The 19,102-nt window shown below is 42.0% G+C and overlaps 1 protein-coding gene across 1 annotated transcript in view; it reads right to left on the minus strand.

Annotated features, from left to right (window-relative positions):
* Positions 1 to 19,102, minus strand: part of lrriq1 (leucine-rich repeats and IQ motif containing 1) — a 291,350-nt gene that overhangs the window by 74,314 nt on the left and 197,934 nt on the right. The window contains 1 exon segment of the mRNA XM_034175448.1: positions 16,205 to 16,306. Coding sequence (XP_034031339.1) covers positions 16,205 to 16,306 — 102 coding nt within the window.

Below are 19,102 nucleotides of genomic sequence, written 5' to 3' on the forward strand. Positions count from 1 at the left end.
ACCGATGCTCCCTCCAACAGGTGTCTCCACTCCTCAAGATCCTCCTTCACCGCAAGAAGTTCCTCGATTCCCGACGTCGTAGTTCCTTTCAGCCGGGGTCAACCTGCGGGAAAAGTAGGCACAAGGATGGAGAACCTTGTCGGACTCCCCGCTCTGGGATAGCACGGCTCCTATCCCTGAGTCAGAGGCGTCCACTTCAACTATAAACTGGCGATTGGGATCGGGCTGCACCAGGACTGGCGCAGTCGAAAACCGGCGTTTCAACTCCTTAAACGCGGCTTCGCACCGATCCGACCAGGTGAAGGGGACTTTTGTGGAGGTCAGGGCTGTCAGGGGGCTAACTACTTGACTGTAGCCCTTGATGAACCTCTGGTATAAATTTGCAAAACCGAGGAAGTGTTGCAGTTTTCTACGGCTTGTTGGTTGGGGCCAATCTCTCACCGCTGCAACCTTGGCCGGATCAGGGGCGACGGAGTTGGAGGACATTATGAACCCCAGGAAGGACAAAGAAGTGCGGTGGAACTCGCACTTCTCGCCCTTCACAAACAGCCGGTTCTCCAACAACCGCTGCAGGACCTGACGTACATGCTTGACATGGGTCTCAGGATCTGGAGAAAAGACGAGTATATCATCTAGATATACGAAGACAAACCGATGCAGGAAGTCCCACAAGACGTCATTAACCAATGCTTGGAACGTCGCGGGCGCATTGGTGAGGCCGAACGGCATGACCAGGTACTCAAAGTCACCTAACGGGGTGTTAAATGCCGTCTTCCACTCATCTCCCTCCCGGATCCGAACCAGGTGATAAGCATTCCTAAGATCCAATTTTCTGAAAATTTGGGCTCCATTGCAAGGGCGTGAACACTGAATCCAACAGAGGTAACGGGTATCGGTTGCGAACCGTGATCTCGTTCAGCCCTCTGTAATCAATGCATGGACGGAGTCCGCCGTCCTTCTTGCCCACAAAAAAGAAACCAGCACCCATCGGGGAGGTGGAGTTCCGGATCAACCCGGCAGCTAACGAGTCCCGGATGTAGGTCTCCATTGATTCGCGTTCCGGACGTGAGAGGTTGTACAGCCTGCTGGACAGGTACTCAACGCCCGGTATCAAATCAATGGCACAATCGTACGGACGGTGCGGGGGCAGCGTGAGTGCCAGATCCTTGCTGAAGACGTCAGCAAGGCCATGGTACTCGGCTGGCACCGCCGCCAGATTGGGGGGGACTAAAACCTCCTCCTTAGCTGTCACACCAGGTGGAACCGAGGATCCTAAACACTCAAGATGGCAGGTTTCGCTCCACTGAACCACAACCCCAGACGGCCAATCAATCCGGGGATTGTGTTTTAACAAACATGGAAAACCCAAAATCACTCGGGAGGTAGAAGGTGTTACATAAAACACAATCTCCTCCCTGTGATTTCCAGACACCACCAATGTCACTGGCTGTGTCTGGTGTGTGATTAGTGGAAGAAGGGTGCCATCTAGTGCCCGCACCTACAATGGTGACGGTAAGGCCACTAGAGGGAGCCCAACCTCCTTTGCCCATCTGCTATCCAGCAGATTCCCCTCCGACCCCGTGTCCACCAGTGCTGGGGCGTGAAGGGTTAGATCGCCACTCAGGATCGTGAATGGGATGCGTGCAGATTTTCGGGGTCTCCCCGCGTGGGTATTGTGACCCACCCTTAGCCCAGTCTCTAAGGACGAGTGCTGCTGTATTGATCGTTTGGGGCATTTTTTCTGTGTGTGCTCGGATGAGCTGCAGAGAAAACACTCCCCACGGATCAGCCTCCTTTGTCTCTGATCTGATCGCCTTTTGGCCCTGGTCGTTTCCATAGCAACGTCAGCAGGGGGAGCTGCCCTGGCTGTGGAGCGTGGGGAAGTCGGCTCCCTTTCGGACCCGGGAGGGAGAAGGACGGCTTGTGCCTGACCACGCCCTTCGTCTCGCTCCCGTCGGTGTTCTGTTAATCGGTTGTCTAACCGTATAACCAGGTCGATAAGCCCGTCTAAATCCCGCGGCTCGTCCTTCGCCACCAGGTGCTCCTTAAGGACCAGAGACAGTCCGTTTACAAAGGCGGCGCGGAGCGCAACAGCATTCCAGCCGGATCGCGCTTAATGTTGTAAATTGTGCACAACGGAATACAGACAACAACAAGTTTGGAACTACAGTTAATCCTGAGTCCCCAGGTGGCCACCGTCTCCAGCTGTCAGACCTGGCACTGCTGGCAGATAACAAAAACAGCACAGGTGAGCGTGAGTACGCACACTCAGTAATCCCACAGTCTGTGTTCTTTTGGGAGGGAGCACCTCCACCTCCAATCACACGCTCGTGCAGCTCCTGTTTAACCACTTATCTGGTTGGGGTGTGAGGCGAAGCAGTTGCTAATCACACCAAACGCCAATCCAGCAGATAAGGAAACACCACAGGAAAACGGCTGCAAAAGAGTTCAGACTATTATTCAGTTTTAAGTCAGCAGAGAAATTACCTCCAAGGTATCTGATTTCTCGGCGGGGAGGTGGAGTTGCAGTCCGGCCTTTATGGTGGTGGTGATGTGGATGAGTGACAGCTGGTGCTGATGACGAGTGACAACTGTCACTCCCGGTTGCTATGACGCCCTCTCCTGCTTGAAGCCCACACTTCAAGCAGGGCGCCATCTGGTAGTGGTGGGCCAGCAGTACCTCCTCTTCAGCGGCCCACACAACACTATTGTTTCATTTGATTTTTAAATGGACCACAATGGATATAAGTGTTTCCACTTTCTTGTGTCATCCATGTATTTTTAATCTACTTACAATTATATTTTGTACTTACATTGAACTTACTAAATAAAAGCATGTATGCATACACATACACAGACGCCACTTCACTTTTAATATATAGATGACTGACCGCCCCCTGCTGGAATGGCGTGTAAGTCCAGAATGTAATTATCAATTTCCATTCACTGATCTGTATATAACACTGGATACCTCCATGGCAAATATTTTTAAGCAAATCGGACACCATTACCACTCGCATGTGCCACTCCTGAATGGTCTTTTCTATCCATCTTTAAGCAGGCGAACGCAACTTTATTCTTTCTGATTCTGACAAGTGAGACGGCTCTCACGAAACTGGTGAATGATATTCTGCTTACAATGGATCTAGACACCACTACGGTTCTGGTGCTGTTAGATCTCAGTGCTGCATTTGATACCGTGGATCATCATATTCTGCTTGATAGACTGGAAAATCATTTTGGGATTACTGGGAGTGCCCTTGCATGGCTGACGTCATGCTTGACCAGTTGTTCTCACTGTGTTTTGTACAGTAACACTACCTCTAACCTTTGTGACATGAAATTTGGGGTTCCACAAGGGTCCATCTTAGGCCCCCTGCTTTTCTCCCTTTATATAGCACCCCTTGGGCACATATTGCGGCGTTTTGGGATTACCTTTCACTGCTATGCTGATGATACTGTTATACATGCCGATAACTGCTGGTAATATCATCCACATAAAATCCTTAGAAGATTGCCTTGCATCAGTGAGAAGCTGGATGTCTACAAACTTCCTACTTTTAAACTCTGATAAGACTGAAATGATGGTTCTTGGTCCAGTGAGACATTGGCATCAATTTGACCAGTTAATGCTTAGCCTAGGCTCGTGTGTCATACATCACACTGACAAAGTGACGAACCTTAGGGTAATTTTTGATCTTACATTGTCCTTTGACCTCCATATTAGAAATATTACGAGGACTGCTTTCTTCCACCTGCGAAATATAGCAAAGACTCATCCCATCCTGTCTATGGCTGATGCTGAGACCCTGATCCATGCGTTTATGTCTTCTAGGTTGGACTACTGCAATGTTCTATTTTCTGGTTTACCGCAGTCCAGCATTAGAATTGGATCTCCAGTTGATTCAAAATGCTGCAGGCAGACTTTTGACACGAAGCAGAAAGTTTGACCATATTACACCCATTTTGGCATCCCTTCACTGGCTTCCTGTCCCAGTGAGATCAGATTTTAAGGTTCTGCTACTAGTCTATAAAATTGTTCACGGACTGGCACCTCCCTACCTCGCTGACCTAATTAAACCTTACGTACCGGCCCGGGCTTTGCCTTCTCCGGGTGCAGGACTACTTTGTGTCCCTAGGGTGAATAAGACGTGTGCAGGTCATAGAGCTTTCTCTTATCATGCCCCTGTTCTGTGGAGTGATCTCCCTGCATCAATAAAACAGTCAGATTCTGTGGAGACTTTCAAGTCCAGACTTAAGACGCACTTATTTTCCCTTTCGTATGGCTAGCATACTGGTATCGTTTTGTTTGACGCTTTTTACTCTTTTAATTCATTTTATTAGGAAACAGCATGCCGCGGCCATCACCATTTCCCTCAAATATTCTTCACAAACCAGTCTAAATCTGTGATAGGGAGCCCTTCTCCTTTGCTGAGATAATCCATCCCACCTCACAGGTGTGCCATATCAAGATGCTGATGAGACACCATGATTAGTGCACAGGTGTGCCTTAGACTGCCCACAATAAAAGGCCACTCTGAAAGGTGCAGTTTTATCACACAGCACAATGCCACAGATGTCGCAAGATTTGAGGGAGCGTGCAACTGGCATGCTGACAGCAGGAATGTCAACCAGAGCTGTTGCTCGTGTATTAAATGTTCATTTCTCTACCATAAGCCGTCTCCAAAGGCGTTTCAGAGAATTTGGCAGTACATCCAACCAGCCTCACAACCGCAGACCACGTGTAACCACACCAGCCCAGGACATCCACATCCAGCATGTTCACCTCCAAGATCGTCTGAGACCAGCCACTCGGACAGCTGCTGAAACAATCAGTTTGCATAACTAAAGAATTTCTGCACAAACTGTCAGAAACCGTCTCAGGGAAGCTCATCTGCATGCTCGTCGTCCTCATCGGGGTCTCAACCTGACTCCAGTTCGTCGTCGTAACCGACTTGAGTGGACAAATGCTCACATTCGCTGGCGTTTGGCACGTTGGAGAGGTGTTCTCTTCACGGATGAATCCTGGTTCACACTGTTCAGGGCAGATGGCAGACAGCGTGTGTGGCGTCGTGTGGGTGAGCGGTTTTCTGATGTCAATGTTGTGGATCGAGTGGCCCATGGTGGTGGTGGGGTTATGGTATGGGCAGGCGTCTGTTATGGACAAAGAACACAGGTGCATTTTATTGATGGCATTTTGAATGCACAGAGATACCGTAACGAGATCCTGAGGCCCATTGTTGTGCCATACATCCAAGAACATCACCTCATGTTGCAGCAGGATAATGCACAGCCCCATGTTGCAAGGATCTGTACACAATTCTTGGAAGCTGAAAATGTCCCAGTTCTTGCATGGCCAGCATACTCACCGGACATGTCACCCATTGAGCATGTTTGGGATGCTCTGGACCGGCGTATACGACAGCGTGTACCAGTTCCTGCCAATATCCAGCAACTTCGCACAGCCATTGAAGAGGAGTGGACCAACATTCCACAGGCCACAATTGACAACCTGATCAACTCTATGCGAAGGAGATGTGTTGCACTGCATGAGGCAAATGGTGGTCACACCAGATACTGACTGGTATCCCCCCTGCAATAAAACAAACTGCACCTTTCAGAGTGGCCTTTTATTGTGGGCAGTCTAAGACACACCTGTGCACTAATCATGGTGTCTAATCAGCATCTTGGTATGGCACACCTGTGAGGTGGGATGGATTATCTCAGCAAAGGAGAAGTGCTCACTATCACAGATTTAGACTGGTTTGTGAACAGTATTTGAGGGAAATGGTGATATTGTGTATGTGGAAAAAGTTTTAGATCTTTGAATTCATCTCATACAAAATGGGAGCAAAACCCATAGTGTTGCGTTTATATTTTGTTGAGTGTATGTGTGTGTATATATATATATATATAATATATATATATATATATATATATATTATATATATATATATATATATACATACGAGGTCTGTCCATAAAGTAACGGTCCTTTTTATTTTTTTAAAAAACTATATGGATTTCATTCATATGTTTTTACGTCAGACATGCTTGAACCCTTGTGCGCATGCGTGAGTTTTTCCACGCCTGTCGGTGACGTCATTCGCCTGAGAGCATGTCTTGTGGAAGGAGTGGTCCCGTCCCCTCGTCGGATTTTCATTGTCTTGAAATGGCGGAACGAAAAGGACTTTTTTTCCATCAGAATTTTTTCAGAAGCTGTTAGAGACTGGCACCTGGAAACCATTCGAAAAATTTATCTGGCTTTTGGTGAAAATCTTACGGGCTTCACAGAGAATAAGGACTTTAACTACAGCTTTAAGGACCCCTTTAAGGACATGCCTATCTCGGCTTTCAGTGCTTACCAGTCTGAGTATAAGACAACTTGTGGAGAGCTGGACATGTCCCAACTTGTCCTCTAACACTCCGAAACGGAGGTGTTCCTTTGTCTCGCTTCATCAGCGAATCGGTCGTGACGCGGGAAGCCTCCGCGCAGCTTTCCATGACAAAATCTCTTGTTAAAAGTGAAATCTGCCGGAAAATGGCTGATGTCCAGCTCTTGTGATAACCAGAGAAAGAGCACACGACGGTCTCGTATCCACAGAGCCATCAGCTTAGAAATGATCCAGTGGTTTGTGCCGCGACGTCGCAGCTCGGAGCGCGGCGCACCGACCGTCCTTAAAGGGGTCCTTAACGCTGTAGTTAAAGTCCTTATTCTCTGTGAAGCCCGTAAAATTTTCACCAAAAGCCAGATAAATTTTTCGAATGGTTTCCAGGTGCCAGTCTCTAACAGCTTCTGAAAAAATTCTGATGGAAAAAAAAGTCCTTTTCATTCCGCCATTTCCAGACAATGAAAATCCGACGAGGGGATGGGACCACTCCTTCCACAAGGCGTGCTCACAGGCGAATGACGTCACCGACAGGCGTGGAAAAACTCACGCATGCGCACGAGGGTTCAAGCATGTCTGACGTAAAAATATATGAATGAAATCCATATAGTTTTTAAAAAAAATAAAAAGGACCGTTACTTTATGGACACACCACGTATATATATATATATATATACACATATATACTGTGTTTTGCTGTTCTGCTCACTTTGTTTTGTTTTGGTTTTGTTGTGATAAATAAAAGTTACTGAGGTAAAAGGGGTAGGTGTATATAAGCTTTGCTTCTACCAACACCTTTACATACACTTTACACCTATACCTTTACATTCGGTTACATGGGTTGATTGGCTGAGAAATCAGTTTTATTTATTTTGTTTTATTTTGTTTTGTTTTATTTTGTTGCAAAGTTCTTTTCCTTGAACCGAATAAACTTGAACTTGAATATATATATATATATATATATATATATTATATATATATATATATATATATATATATATATATATATATATATATATATAAGCTTGCTGATGATTACACAACAGTTGTATGAAGTTTGATTAAAGAATCATAATTTTTAGACTTGAGTATTTGTCCTAGTGAGATATGCGTTATTAAAAACAGAAGGTGAGAATGTGTCAAAGTCCTAGAAGAAAGAAAGGAAATAAATCAAATAGCTAACCATGGCAGACATAGGTTAGGATGGATGAAGGTTACATTACTGTAATTGGAGAACAAAAAGAAGGAAATGAGAGAATCAGCTCGGTTATTACTCAAAACTTTTGACGTTCTAATAAGCAGTTTATGTGCGGTCTGTATAACTTGCGAGGGGTAAGATGGCTTCCATGGTTTGTACGGAGTGTGTGGGCCAATGAGCTACCCAGTATTATATACAGATCAGTTTGTCCATTGTTCAGTATTGTTAGCTATTGTCCATAGTTTCTCCAAAATGTTAGTCCTATCAACCTCACTTTTTGGCAGCGTTCATCATTGACCCAAAATACATAAGCGTACCAAATGGCAAATGTCAGCTTTCCCCAGTTTGTCTGTAATCTAATTTATACACATGCTCGTACGCACACACACATGTACACAGGCCACTTTGCTTTTAATATATTGTGGTGAGAAAACCGATCCAGAGCTTTTTGTCTTTTCTGCATTCTGCCCCAAGCAGGTACAGAATGTTCTACTTACTTAAATATTTCAAATATGTGTAACTTGAAATATTTAAATAAATAGAATGTTTTTTTTAAAACTTTGACTTTGCACTACTGAATCTATTTAATTAAGCTGAACATTTGGGTTTACAGTGTACAAAACACAATCAATCAATAACACTAAAGGCACCACCTGGTCTGCAGCTCGAAAGTGGTGTCCTGCGCTCTACATTAATGATGGCAGCGCGAATGTCCCCGCATTTTCTAAGTGCGCTGCGAGTGGTGTGGATGTTGTGGGTGGCACCTGGACTCCAGTCGAGAGTGGGTCGTATGGGTACTTGTCTACCCTTCGCTGTCATTCGGCCACTGTGGTGAAGGCTGGCTCGATTGCGCCATTCAGGCAGGGTTGACATGGCAGATGATTTTGTGCAGGCCCAATTTGTCTGACCTGCGTACGACATGCCATGCGAATGTTGTGACCACGATCAGATGGCAGTGCAACCTCATATTGGCCGCCATTGAAATGGGTTTCCAGTGCGAGCCTTATGCGAATGTAGAGTGCATGTGCCGTGGCCGAATTAATGTGGTGACTGCTGTTTGAAGTGGCTCTGAATTTCAAAGTGCCATTTGAATCCTCGCTCCGTGCGCCATTTGGCCTCAATCGTGTTATGTGTGAAGGGGCCATAAAGTACGTATCAATAGTTTATAAAATGTCAAATGAGCTGACTATTCTAATTAAAGAAAGAATTATGAAAGTACTGATTTATTGCATTTTATTTTTGGCACCATATACCCTGAGAAATTAAGTCATAAACATGGGAAAATTAGCATGATTTCACCTGCTGTTGCTAAACGCTCAGCAACGTCAAGCTGTGAGGAATGTGCACTTTGATGACATATGCAGGAATGGCCCCTCAAGGGCCTCTATTGAAATGAATGGGAAAAACTGAAATTTTAGTGTGAAATCAGTGTTTCAATGGACTTTGACGATGAATACGTCAAAATGGTGAAAATGGTGAAAACTCGTGTTGCTTATTAGGGGGACAGATTTTCCAGAGATATTACTTTAAGGAGAAAAGCAAGAGTTTGTTTTTTTATAGTGCATCTCGGACAAAGAGCAGAACTGAAGCTCAGCACAGCTTGAAAATGTTCTTCAAAACATGGATATAACCACTGATTTTATTCTTTCTTTTTGTGTGGCCAGGAGAAAAATCTTAAAGCATGTTTCCTCTCCCGAAAGCATGGAACCAGCCGTATTTGTGGATTGTGCCGCAACATCGCGTCGCACCATGCTAAGCTGAGCTGTTATATGTGGGACACAAGCAAGTCTTGCTGAGGAAGTCACTTCTGTAATCACAGAATCAGACAGGACCTAACAAAGAGTGACCGCACTTAAGAGAAGAGCCTGATGTAGACCAGCTTCAGCATTTATGTTATTGTCCAAGCTGGGCTAAACTAATAGCTAAACTAAGTTACTGGAAGCCAGCTTCGGGTGGAACAAGACTGTTTTCGTGTGGACAAAAGACAGTGCCACATAGCAGAACAATAAAGCCTCAGCCCCACCAAATAATAAAGCCATGAATAATGAGCCACATATGGATTTGCCAGAAATTTCAGTGATTATTTGAATAGTGATCCATGTATAAATGTATCACATATCCACTATGAAGAAGCCTCGATGTGCCTCTAAGTACCTCACATGTGCCAGGTATCAGCCTCTAATCAGCCATGACTGACCTGTCATTTCAGCCCCATCCAGCCTCTTTTGCGAGCTGGTATTGTGCGTAAATGCTCGTCTTGAGTGCAAGTCATTGCATCAGTGCGCACACACAGCGGAGCTCATCTGAGCCATTATAACAAGATGTTAAATCTATCATAAACATACTTTTACAGCTGCTTATATAGAAGGAATGAACATGCAAGCTTTTACCAAGCTATTACAATAAAAACATTACAAATACTTACCTTTTAGACTGTTCCAAATATGTTCTCCACCTCAGCGCATGAGAAAAAAGAGTCCAGATGAAACAGTCCTCTGTGATTCCAGAAGCGATTAGAGGAGTTTTCAACTGCCAAGCTCTGACAGAAAATGATTAATTCGCTACAAAATAATTATTTTATATACAGCATCCGGTGCAGAAAGCAGGTGGGATTATCACAATGAAGTGAGCGAGAGGGCGAAGCCAAATAGCCTGTCCAAAACAGCCTGTCCTGTCCTCGTAGCCAGCAGGTGCTCGGATAATGGGCTTTTAATACCCTTGTCCTCACTACAAACATGCCTCTAAAATCCTCATTTGTCCCCATAGTACCCCATATATAAACTGCCCCACTCTGTTGTTGCTAAATTTTTAACTTCTTGAAATTAGCGCCACACTCAGAGATGAGCCTCATTAAGTGAATATTCTACCTCTAAGAGCCTTGGATGTCAAGTGACATGGATTATTCGTACCATCAACCTCGTTGAATGGATCAATCCATCTTTCACCTCATGAAATGTTCGTACCATTGAACTCATAAACATTCATTATTTGTATAAAATTATGCTTTATACATTTTCTTTTTACTCTGATGTATGTGAGTTACTTTACGTGTGTGAATAATAATTACAGTTTCCTTGGCAGTATGAGTGCAATGTGTGATGTCAAACCTTGGGGTCTACCCTTACTATAAAATCATTTTTTTCAGTTTTATACACAATTGTATTCTGTTAGCTAGACAACAAAAACTAGTACACTAACCATTGTCAATGAAAGACTGAGCTAAGACTGAGAGGTGGGCATGAGGGATATTTCAATGGTCCTCTGCCACAGTGACAAAACATCTAAACATTTTGATTTGCAGTACTTACGCAATGCCAAAGGGACAATGCATTTTGGGGGCACTGACTATTTATATGAGAAGGGAATTTAGTTTTGACGTGTGAGTGAACTGTTTTGGAGAGATATGAGCTTTTACAGATGAACCGTGGTGTTGTGCTGAATTGTAAGACTGTTTTGCCAAATGACCTTAGAGTTTTCAGAATGTAATTTCTTTTTCAAGAAATGAGCCAGACCAGTGGAGAAAAACTGTAATACAAACACCATGCAAACATCACATATATGTATATGACTGCAACAAAAATGCAAATTAACTAACTATACAGATAAAACAAGCATAGCCATCCACATACATGCACAGAGACATGCCACATAATTACATAATTAGTGTGTATGTTTAAAAAAGGGGTATAAAGAAGTAAAACATATCTAATCCTACCCCTTCTCCATCATTTAGACCTAATCATGATATAGTCATCCTGTTTCCAGTTAGCCATATGAGTTTGCAAAGCAAGCATTCATCTAGTTATACCATTTAGGTTGTGTGTGTGTATAATATATATATATATATATATATATACACACACACACACACACACACACACACACACAACCTACACATACCTATACCTATCTATGAAGCAAGAAATGTCTGTGTGTGTGTGCATGTGACTTGCATATCTCTCCGACTATTTGTCAGATTGGCCTCAGCTTTCAGATATGACTATAATGTGCATCCTTTATTATGAAAATGTTTGGGATTAATTTTCAAAACCTTAATTTTGAAACCTTTACTTTGATTAACATTGTAACATTCGTACTTCCGAAATGGTGTGGCTCACTAATGTTACTGGTAGCAAAGTTAAACAGCATCAGATAGCTCATGTTGCTTGCACTGTTTCACAATAAAATGTTTAATGCCAGCATACCAGCAAATCTTTTTTTTTGTGAAAGGCATGCTCCTTGTGACTGAGTTTAAAGGACATGTCTCACGTTTTTTTAACGTCCCAATTAGCAAGACAACATAAAAGTACTCATGACTGTAAGTGTCTCCGCACACGTGCTAATAATTAGTGATCTCTGATGTATTTTATTCCTCTCACTCTGAGCGTTAGCAGGTGCATTTCCGGAAAACGGCAATTTACTCAACAATTCTCTGCATTTTTCAGTGTGTGACGTCCTTATTAGCAAAACAGAAACATCCCAATGACTGACAGACAGAGCGAAATGAAACTGCTCCATCCAAAAATGAAGCTTCTGACCTGCCGTTTGAACATGATGGCTCAGATTTACAGAGAGCTTCACCCTGAAACTCTTAACCTTTTCAGAGTGTCAGATTTTGAGCCTAAATTGTGATGACGTGCTGTTTGTGTGGATGCTGGTTTACTGAAGCTGATCGGGACATCGGGACATCTGACACTGTTTTTAACAGACTGCCTGGACACAGAGATAGATTTGTTACACTGGAAAAAGTCAGAATACATTATTTCCAGGAATTACTGTAATGGGCATTATTTTGCATGCCACAATCGAGGCAGGGCTGCAGACGGTGATCTCTCATGCATCGTAACACAACGGTGAGTCTGGCATGTTCAGGATTTTACCCCTCTTGTGTTTTGTGGTTAGATTTCTATTTTTTTTTTTACCTTGAGAAAGTGAATTTGGTGATGTGTGCCGTGAAGCTTGCTGTGTGTCTGTGTGTGTGCGCGCTGTGCAGCTGACAAGATGCTCCATTGCCCTGGCAGCAGATGTTTTTTATTTTTTATTTTATTTTATTGATAACAGCACTCATAATTAATTGTGCACAATGCTGAACCTGGGGCAGAGATTGTTACTGACAGGCTGCATTTATGACTCGTGGCTGCAGGTGCACATCAACCTTAACAAACCTACATCAAAATGAACAGTTATCACTTAAAAACGAGTCATCATAACGCAACATCACACTTATGTCAACTTTGGAATTGTTCTGTGCCTCAATTCTCTACATTCCATTGAAGCACTGGGATGCTTCTAGTAGCGACGTCACCGAGTAGTACGTTGTTTTCGGACATCTCTGTAGCTGTTTGCTGTGTTGCCGTATACTATGAAACTGGTCACGGGGGTGCACAAAATAATCCTTGTGGATCATCGGATGGTCACTAACAGCCTAAATATAAATTGTTATAATTTTGGTGCGACATGTCCTTTAACTTGACCAACAAATTACCCACAATTTGTACAACGTTCCAGTAAGTACATAAGCTGAATAAAATATTACATTTTCCCACAATTTGGACAATGTTTCATTAAGTGCATAAGCTGAATAAAATCTTATATTTACTGTGAGTTTAAGTTTAAATAAACTGTGTTCAGGAGGTGGGATATTGATTTGTTGTTTCAAAAATTCTAAATGTTCTGTTTCATTTTGTCTGACTCTCTTCCAATAACCTGTTTAATAAGAATACTTTTATTTCATATAATTGATAAAAGAACTTATTTTTTAAAATAATATGAAATACCATATTCAGATAATAGTAAAACATAAGTACACCTTTTTCTACATCCCACCTTCAAACACAGCCTCATGCGACCATCCATGAGAAATTTACTTAAGCTCCCAATGTTCTACAGGAATATAAACTTCCTATGGGTACTGCTCTAGTACAAATAGATTTTAAGCCCAACTACACACCAGTCCAGTATATATGCAAACCAGTATACATCTCCAATCCAAAATAACATTCCAACCCCAGTACAACTCCCTCCACAGGCAGTCATACATAGGTACATATTCTCACCCTTAAACAAGAGATTTATTACAACTAACAATGATGAATGGTTGTAATGGGTTGCAATGTTATACATCAGTTAAGTTAAGCTTGCTTTTCTCCTTCTTGTTCTTCACCCATCTTCAAAGTCTCATAAAAGTTCAAAGGTAAGTGTGAGGCTCTTGTGAAACTGGACACGGGAATGTTTAACTCTGAGACACAAAAACAAAATCAAAATGATGGATCGCATATCACAATAAATGTAACCATTTGAACTGTACTTTTCGTTCACAATTAAGACATTTCTAATTACTAAATTATTAAAATAATAATAATAACAACAATACTAGCAACCTTTTTCTCAAATTCGCATGAATTCAGCTAAATGATGTTGTGAATCACGTTTACATTTCATTTACTTACTTGTAATTTCACTTTTATACAGTAATGTACTTCCTGGATAACCCCCCACCTGACCCCAATCACCACCCAGTGGTCTCCTAGCACATTTACAAATCATTCTTACTAAGCAAGAGTTGTAGTACCGTATAGAAGAAAAATGACCAGCAAAATTACCTGCAACAAAAATGTATTATTATTTTGGGTAATGCTAACTGTCAATTTCCAGTGTAGAATTTTTTTGATCATTAATTACTTCAACATGGAAAACTAGGTCTGTATACCTGTTTAAATATAACACTGTCATGTTGTGTTTACTTGGCTTCCCCTCATGAAAAATTTGTAGTAAAATGTGCAAAAATTTATACATATCCCCCACATTCAACATTTTCTGTCACGCCCCCCCCCCCCCCAACACACACACACACACACACACACACACACACACACACACACGCGCGCGCACACACACACACACCACCCCAAATGGTGGAAATTCATGTTATTATTATTGTTATTAATGTTATCCTAACCTATATTTCTGTATGCTAAATGTCAAAGGCATGTTGCACATGCACATGTAAATTCATACAAATATTTAGGAAATATTGTACTTAACCTTTTGGAAGATATATGAAATGCTTCATATGTTGGTTTCTTCAGAACTGCATGTGGCAATTTTGTAGTATAACATAACTTCGGACCTGCAATCAGCCAGCTGACATCTAAAGACCACTTTCATCCCAAATAAACTGCTATTCCAACGCTGTTTGTTTCCACTGTCCTTATTTCTCCATGTTCTTTTGATAATTAAATGACAAGTGGGGAAGGGAAGCAGATGCATCAGGTGATGCAGTAACGCTTCACTGTGCCAAAAACCCAAAGCTCTCGGTTTGTTTTCCGAATGGACTAAGCAGTATCATGCAAAACAGGTCAGTAAATCCAGCTCACTTGTGAAGTAAACGATGTCTGCTGTTTCACTGGGTGAACAGGTGGCAGCAGTGGTGCCTCAAACCCTGATGGTGACTGCTGTGATCCCAAAACCCAGACCAGCTTGATCTCTGTCCCTCCTGGTCCTGACCTGTGGAAGGCACCCCTACTCCGGATCCATCCCAAGTGCCCGGGGCCTAGACAGCTCAACCCAGCCAGTGCTCCCCGGCTGAGGCTAACGTTTCAGGCTTTGAGTCAAGCCCCTTCTGGAGGTGATTAGCCCCAAACCCATGACAGATTCTTTCCAAGATATCCGACGCGGCATGTTTATTTTATCCGGCCTCTTTGTGTGGATGTGCTGGACATGAGTAACCCACTTGAAATGGGTATCATCTTACATATCCAGAGACACACAGAGAGAGAAAGGGAAAGCTCAGCCAAAAGACTTTTTCTTTAAAGGCAAAAAATATGAAAACATACTTCATAGAGATGATTTGTACTTTCAAGTGTCTGGGTGCTGCAGACATGACAGAACTGTTTGCCTCAGAGCATTACTCCTTACTTTTCCCTCTTACTTTCTGTCCAACTCCCACTTTCTACTTTTCCACCCCTCCCTCCTCCATGCTGTCCATCCAAACTAATATCCAACTCCACCAAACATCCGTCGTCATGTCAGAAGGACAAAAGCGTATATATTTTTATTTCAGCCTGGAAACCCCTACCTCCTGAGCACTTAACTCGATTTCACACTTCAAGTCATCTACAAAGCCCGACTGTAACACAATCATCTTGTTTATCATCCATCATCCAAAACACTTAGTGTCAGATTTTTTTTCAGCCACCATTCATATGCATTCATTTTGCCCCCATAACCTCAGCATTTCTATTTATCTCAAGCAGTAGAGTTTTCTCTTTGTAGAATATGTCTGAGATGCACTGACCACACGCAACAAAATATGCAGAGTCATGGTTCAGTAAGGCAGAGACACACATCCAGTGCATTTGATCGTATAACAAGCCTTGACTTTAGGATTGTCCATTTTCAGACATGCTCCAGTTCATCTTCCACTCCAAAATGCCATGTAAACATCATACTAAAAAGGTTTAACCATAGGCTCGATAATATTTTCCCCCACTCAGAAAAGGGGGAAAAAGTTACAGAGATAAAGCCAAAACAGGAGATGTACACAACTGAGACTAGAACGGTTTACAGGTGGAAAAAATGACTTCACAAATATTATGACACAGTATCCAAGTCTTACCCTTTGTATTATTTCTTCTACATTGCGCAGGCTTATTTTGTGTTTCCACAGGGCCGAGCTGGCTCGTTCTCTTTCTCGTCAAGGCCAGACAGACATGCGGGTCTACAAAAACCAAAAGCGAGAGGGTTAAAGAAGGACATGAGAGACCAAAAACCAGAAGCAGAAAAGCAGGGCCTAACATTCGGAATATATTAGAGCAGTGTTCTGGTTTTAATGAGGTGGATGTCATTAACAGTTACGGTAGACACAGACCTGTGCATTGATGGAACAAGATGACAAGAGTTCTGCCAGTGGGATCATGCATTTCTAATTTTGATCAAAGAACAGTTTTCCTTTACTTGACTACAGCATGATAACCGTGGCAAGACTACTGTTTGTACGAGCAGTGCGGAGGTTAGGTCACCTTTAACTGCAGCCTCACTGAACCACTACAATGAAATACAATAATCCGGCCTCTTTGTGTGGATGTGCTGGACGTGAGTAATTCACTTGAAATGGGTATAGTATATATCTCCTTTATTTAACCAGGTAAAAGCCTCATTGACATTAAAAATCTCTTTTCCAAGGGTGACCTGGCCAAGAAGGCAGCACAATAACATGGCCACAAAGAGAAATAAGTTTATATATATATATATATATATATATAGAGAGAGAGAGAGAGAGAGAGAGAGAGAGAGAGAGAGAGAGAGAGAGAGAGTTCAATAAATAAAACAAAATCACAACATCCAGTTAGCATGGGATACAGGTACAATTTCTAAAATGTCATAAAAACATTTAAAAGCAGTCACATTGACCAAGGGAGTTTTCCTCTCAATCAGTCTCTAAGTTATTCCACGTGGAAGGAGCAGCATATTTAAAAGATTTGTTTTCCAAGTTTTATTCTCACTCTTGGAACCACCATCTGCAGAAGTGCCCTCCAAAAGTACTGCAACACGTTGGTATTTCACACAAATTAATTCATTTATGCCATTTCAAACACACACACAAAAAAATACATTTTTTAAAATAATCTTCCTTTAACTTTAAACTAAAAGCAAATCTCTACAACTTCATATAAATTAATTAAATATATAAAAGCCAAGATGATGCGTTGCATAAGTACTGGGCCCCTTGGTATAACACCTGTAAATAATCTGTTTTATTGCCAGTTTTCTTCAGACAATTCAGGGGATGGATACAAGAACATTTCCAAGTCACTGAATATGTCTTGGACTTTCTTTACATAAATTATGAAGAATAACAAACAATATGGCACTCTATGGTAGCTCTGTGTGGAGTACACATTTCTCAAAAACTGAGTGACGAAGGAGGAGAAGGAGAAGAGTGAGGAAAGCTACCAAGACATCCAGGCAACCCAGAAGAAGTTATAGGCTTCTGTGGCTGTGATTGGAGAAATTGTGCATAGAGCATGTTTTGCAATTAGTATCACCAACTGTACAGCTTCATAATGAAGTGGTACAGAGGAGATTTTTTTTTTTTTTTTTTTTTTTGCATTTGAAATGGCATTTTTAAAATGTTTGAAATACAAAGTGTTCCAATACTTCTGGAAAGTACTGTAGGTAGACAGAAAAGGAGGATCTATGCCAATAATGATTTTATATATAAAGATCAACCACTGAGAGGACCTGCATACATAGAGGGATAGCCAATTAGCAATAACATACAAAATACAATGGTGTGGGTGCAATATCCACAACCAGTAATAACACACAGAGCGCAGTGGTACACTGCATTTAATTTCTTAAGATACTGATCAGGGGCAGTCAAAAACAATAATCACCATAATCCAGCAAAGGTAAAATAAATAAATAAATAAATAATAAAGCTGCTGATATCAAGTACTGTCTTGTCTTGAGGGAGAAACTGGAGCTGTGCCCAATGAAGAAACCCAATTTGACTTTCAACTTGGAGACAAGATTTTCAAAGTGTGTTTTGAAAGACAGACTCTGATCAATGATGATACCTAAATACTTGTACGATGTGACTATTTCAATTCAATCCCTTGAGTCATTGAGATTTTAGAAAGATTAGAATATCGTTCTTTGCCACTTGAAGACAACATGCATTTAGATTTTCATGCATTTAACAAGAGTTTGACTTGAGATAAGTGGGTCTGAACAACATCAAAGGCAGACTGCAGATGTTCCAGATTTTTGAGGAGGAGGAAAATAGATGACTGTATCATTTGCATAGAAATGGTAAGCAGCATTCAATAAATTGTCACAAAAATTGTTTACATATATCGAAAACAATAGTGGCCCCAGAATGGAACCTTGGGGCACACCCTTTGACACAGTGTGGAATCACAGGAAGACTCAGCAAAATGGGTACATTGATATCTAGCTGACAAGTAGTCAGAAACCAGTATTATCTTACACATCCAGAGAGAGGGAAAGCTCAGCCAAAAGACTTTTTCTTAAAGGCAGAAAATATAAAAACACACTTCGTCAAGTGTCTGGGTGCTGCAGACATGATAGAACTGTTTGCCTCAGAGCATTACTCCTTACTTTTCCCTCTTACAGAGGGAAACACATGAAACACACACACAAAAACTATGAAAATACATGGGACAACTTGTCAAGAGTTTCTCAGCATTGGCTATTTCCCTTGCAGGTCTTCAAATCGGGCCAAAAAGGACACAGCAGGCTGTGGCTTCTGCTGTCTGTTATGGCTCATTAAGATACACCATGTGGAAAGGTTCACTAATGTTTAACACAACTAGGGTAAAATAAGCTTGGAGCCCCCACCCCCCTTTGGAATCTGATTTAAATCCAACAGCAGTTACTTGAAATTGTAAGTAAGTCTGGTGTTTGGCAGTGGTTTTCATTATTAAGGTTTAAAAAGAAAAATTAGTTCATAGGATCACTGAACAGAAGTAGCTTTGCGCTGGGGTGAATA

Source organism: Thalassophryne amazonica, chromosome 8 (genome assembly GCF_902500255.1).
Source record: "Thalassophryne amazonica chromosome 8, fThaAma1.1, whole genome shotgun sequence".
In the NCBI taxonomy this organism is placed as follows: domain Eukaryota; kingdom Metazoa; phylum Chordata; class Actinopteri; order Batrachoidiformes; family Batrachoididae; genus Thalassophryne; species Thalassophryne amazonica.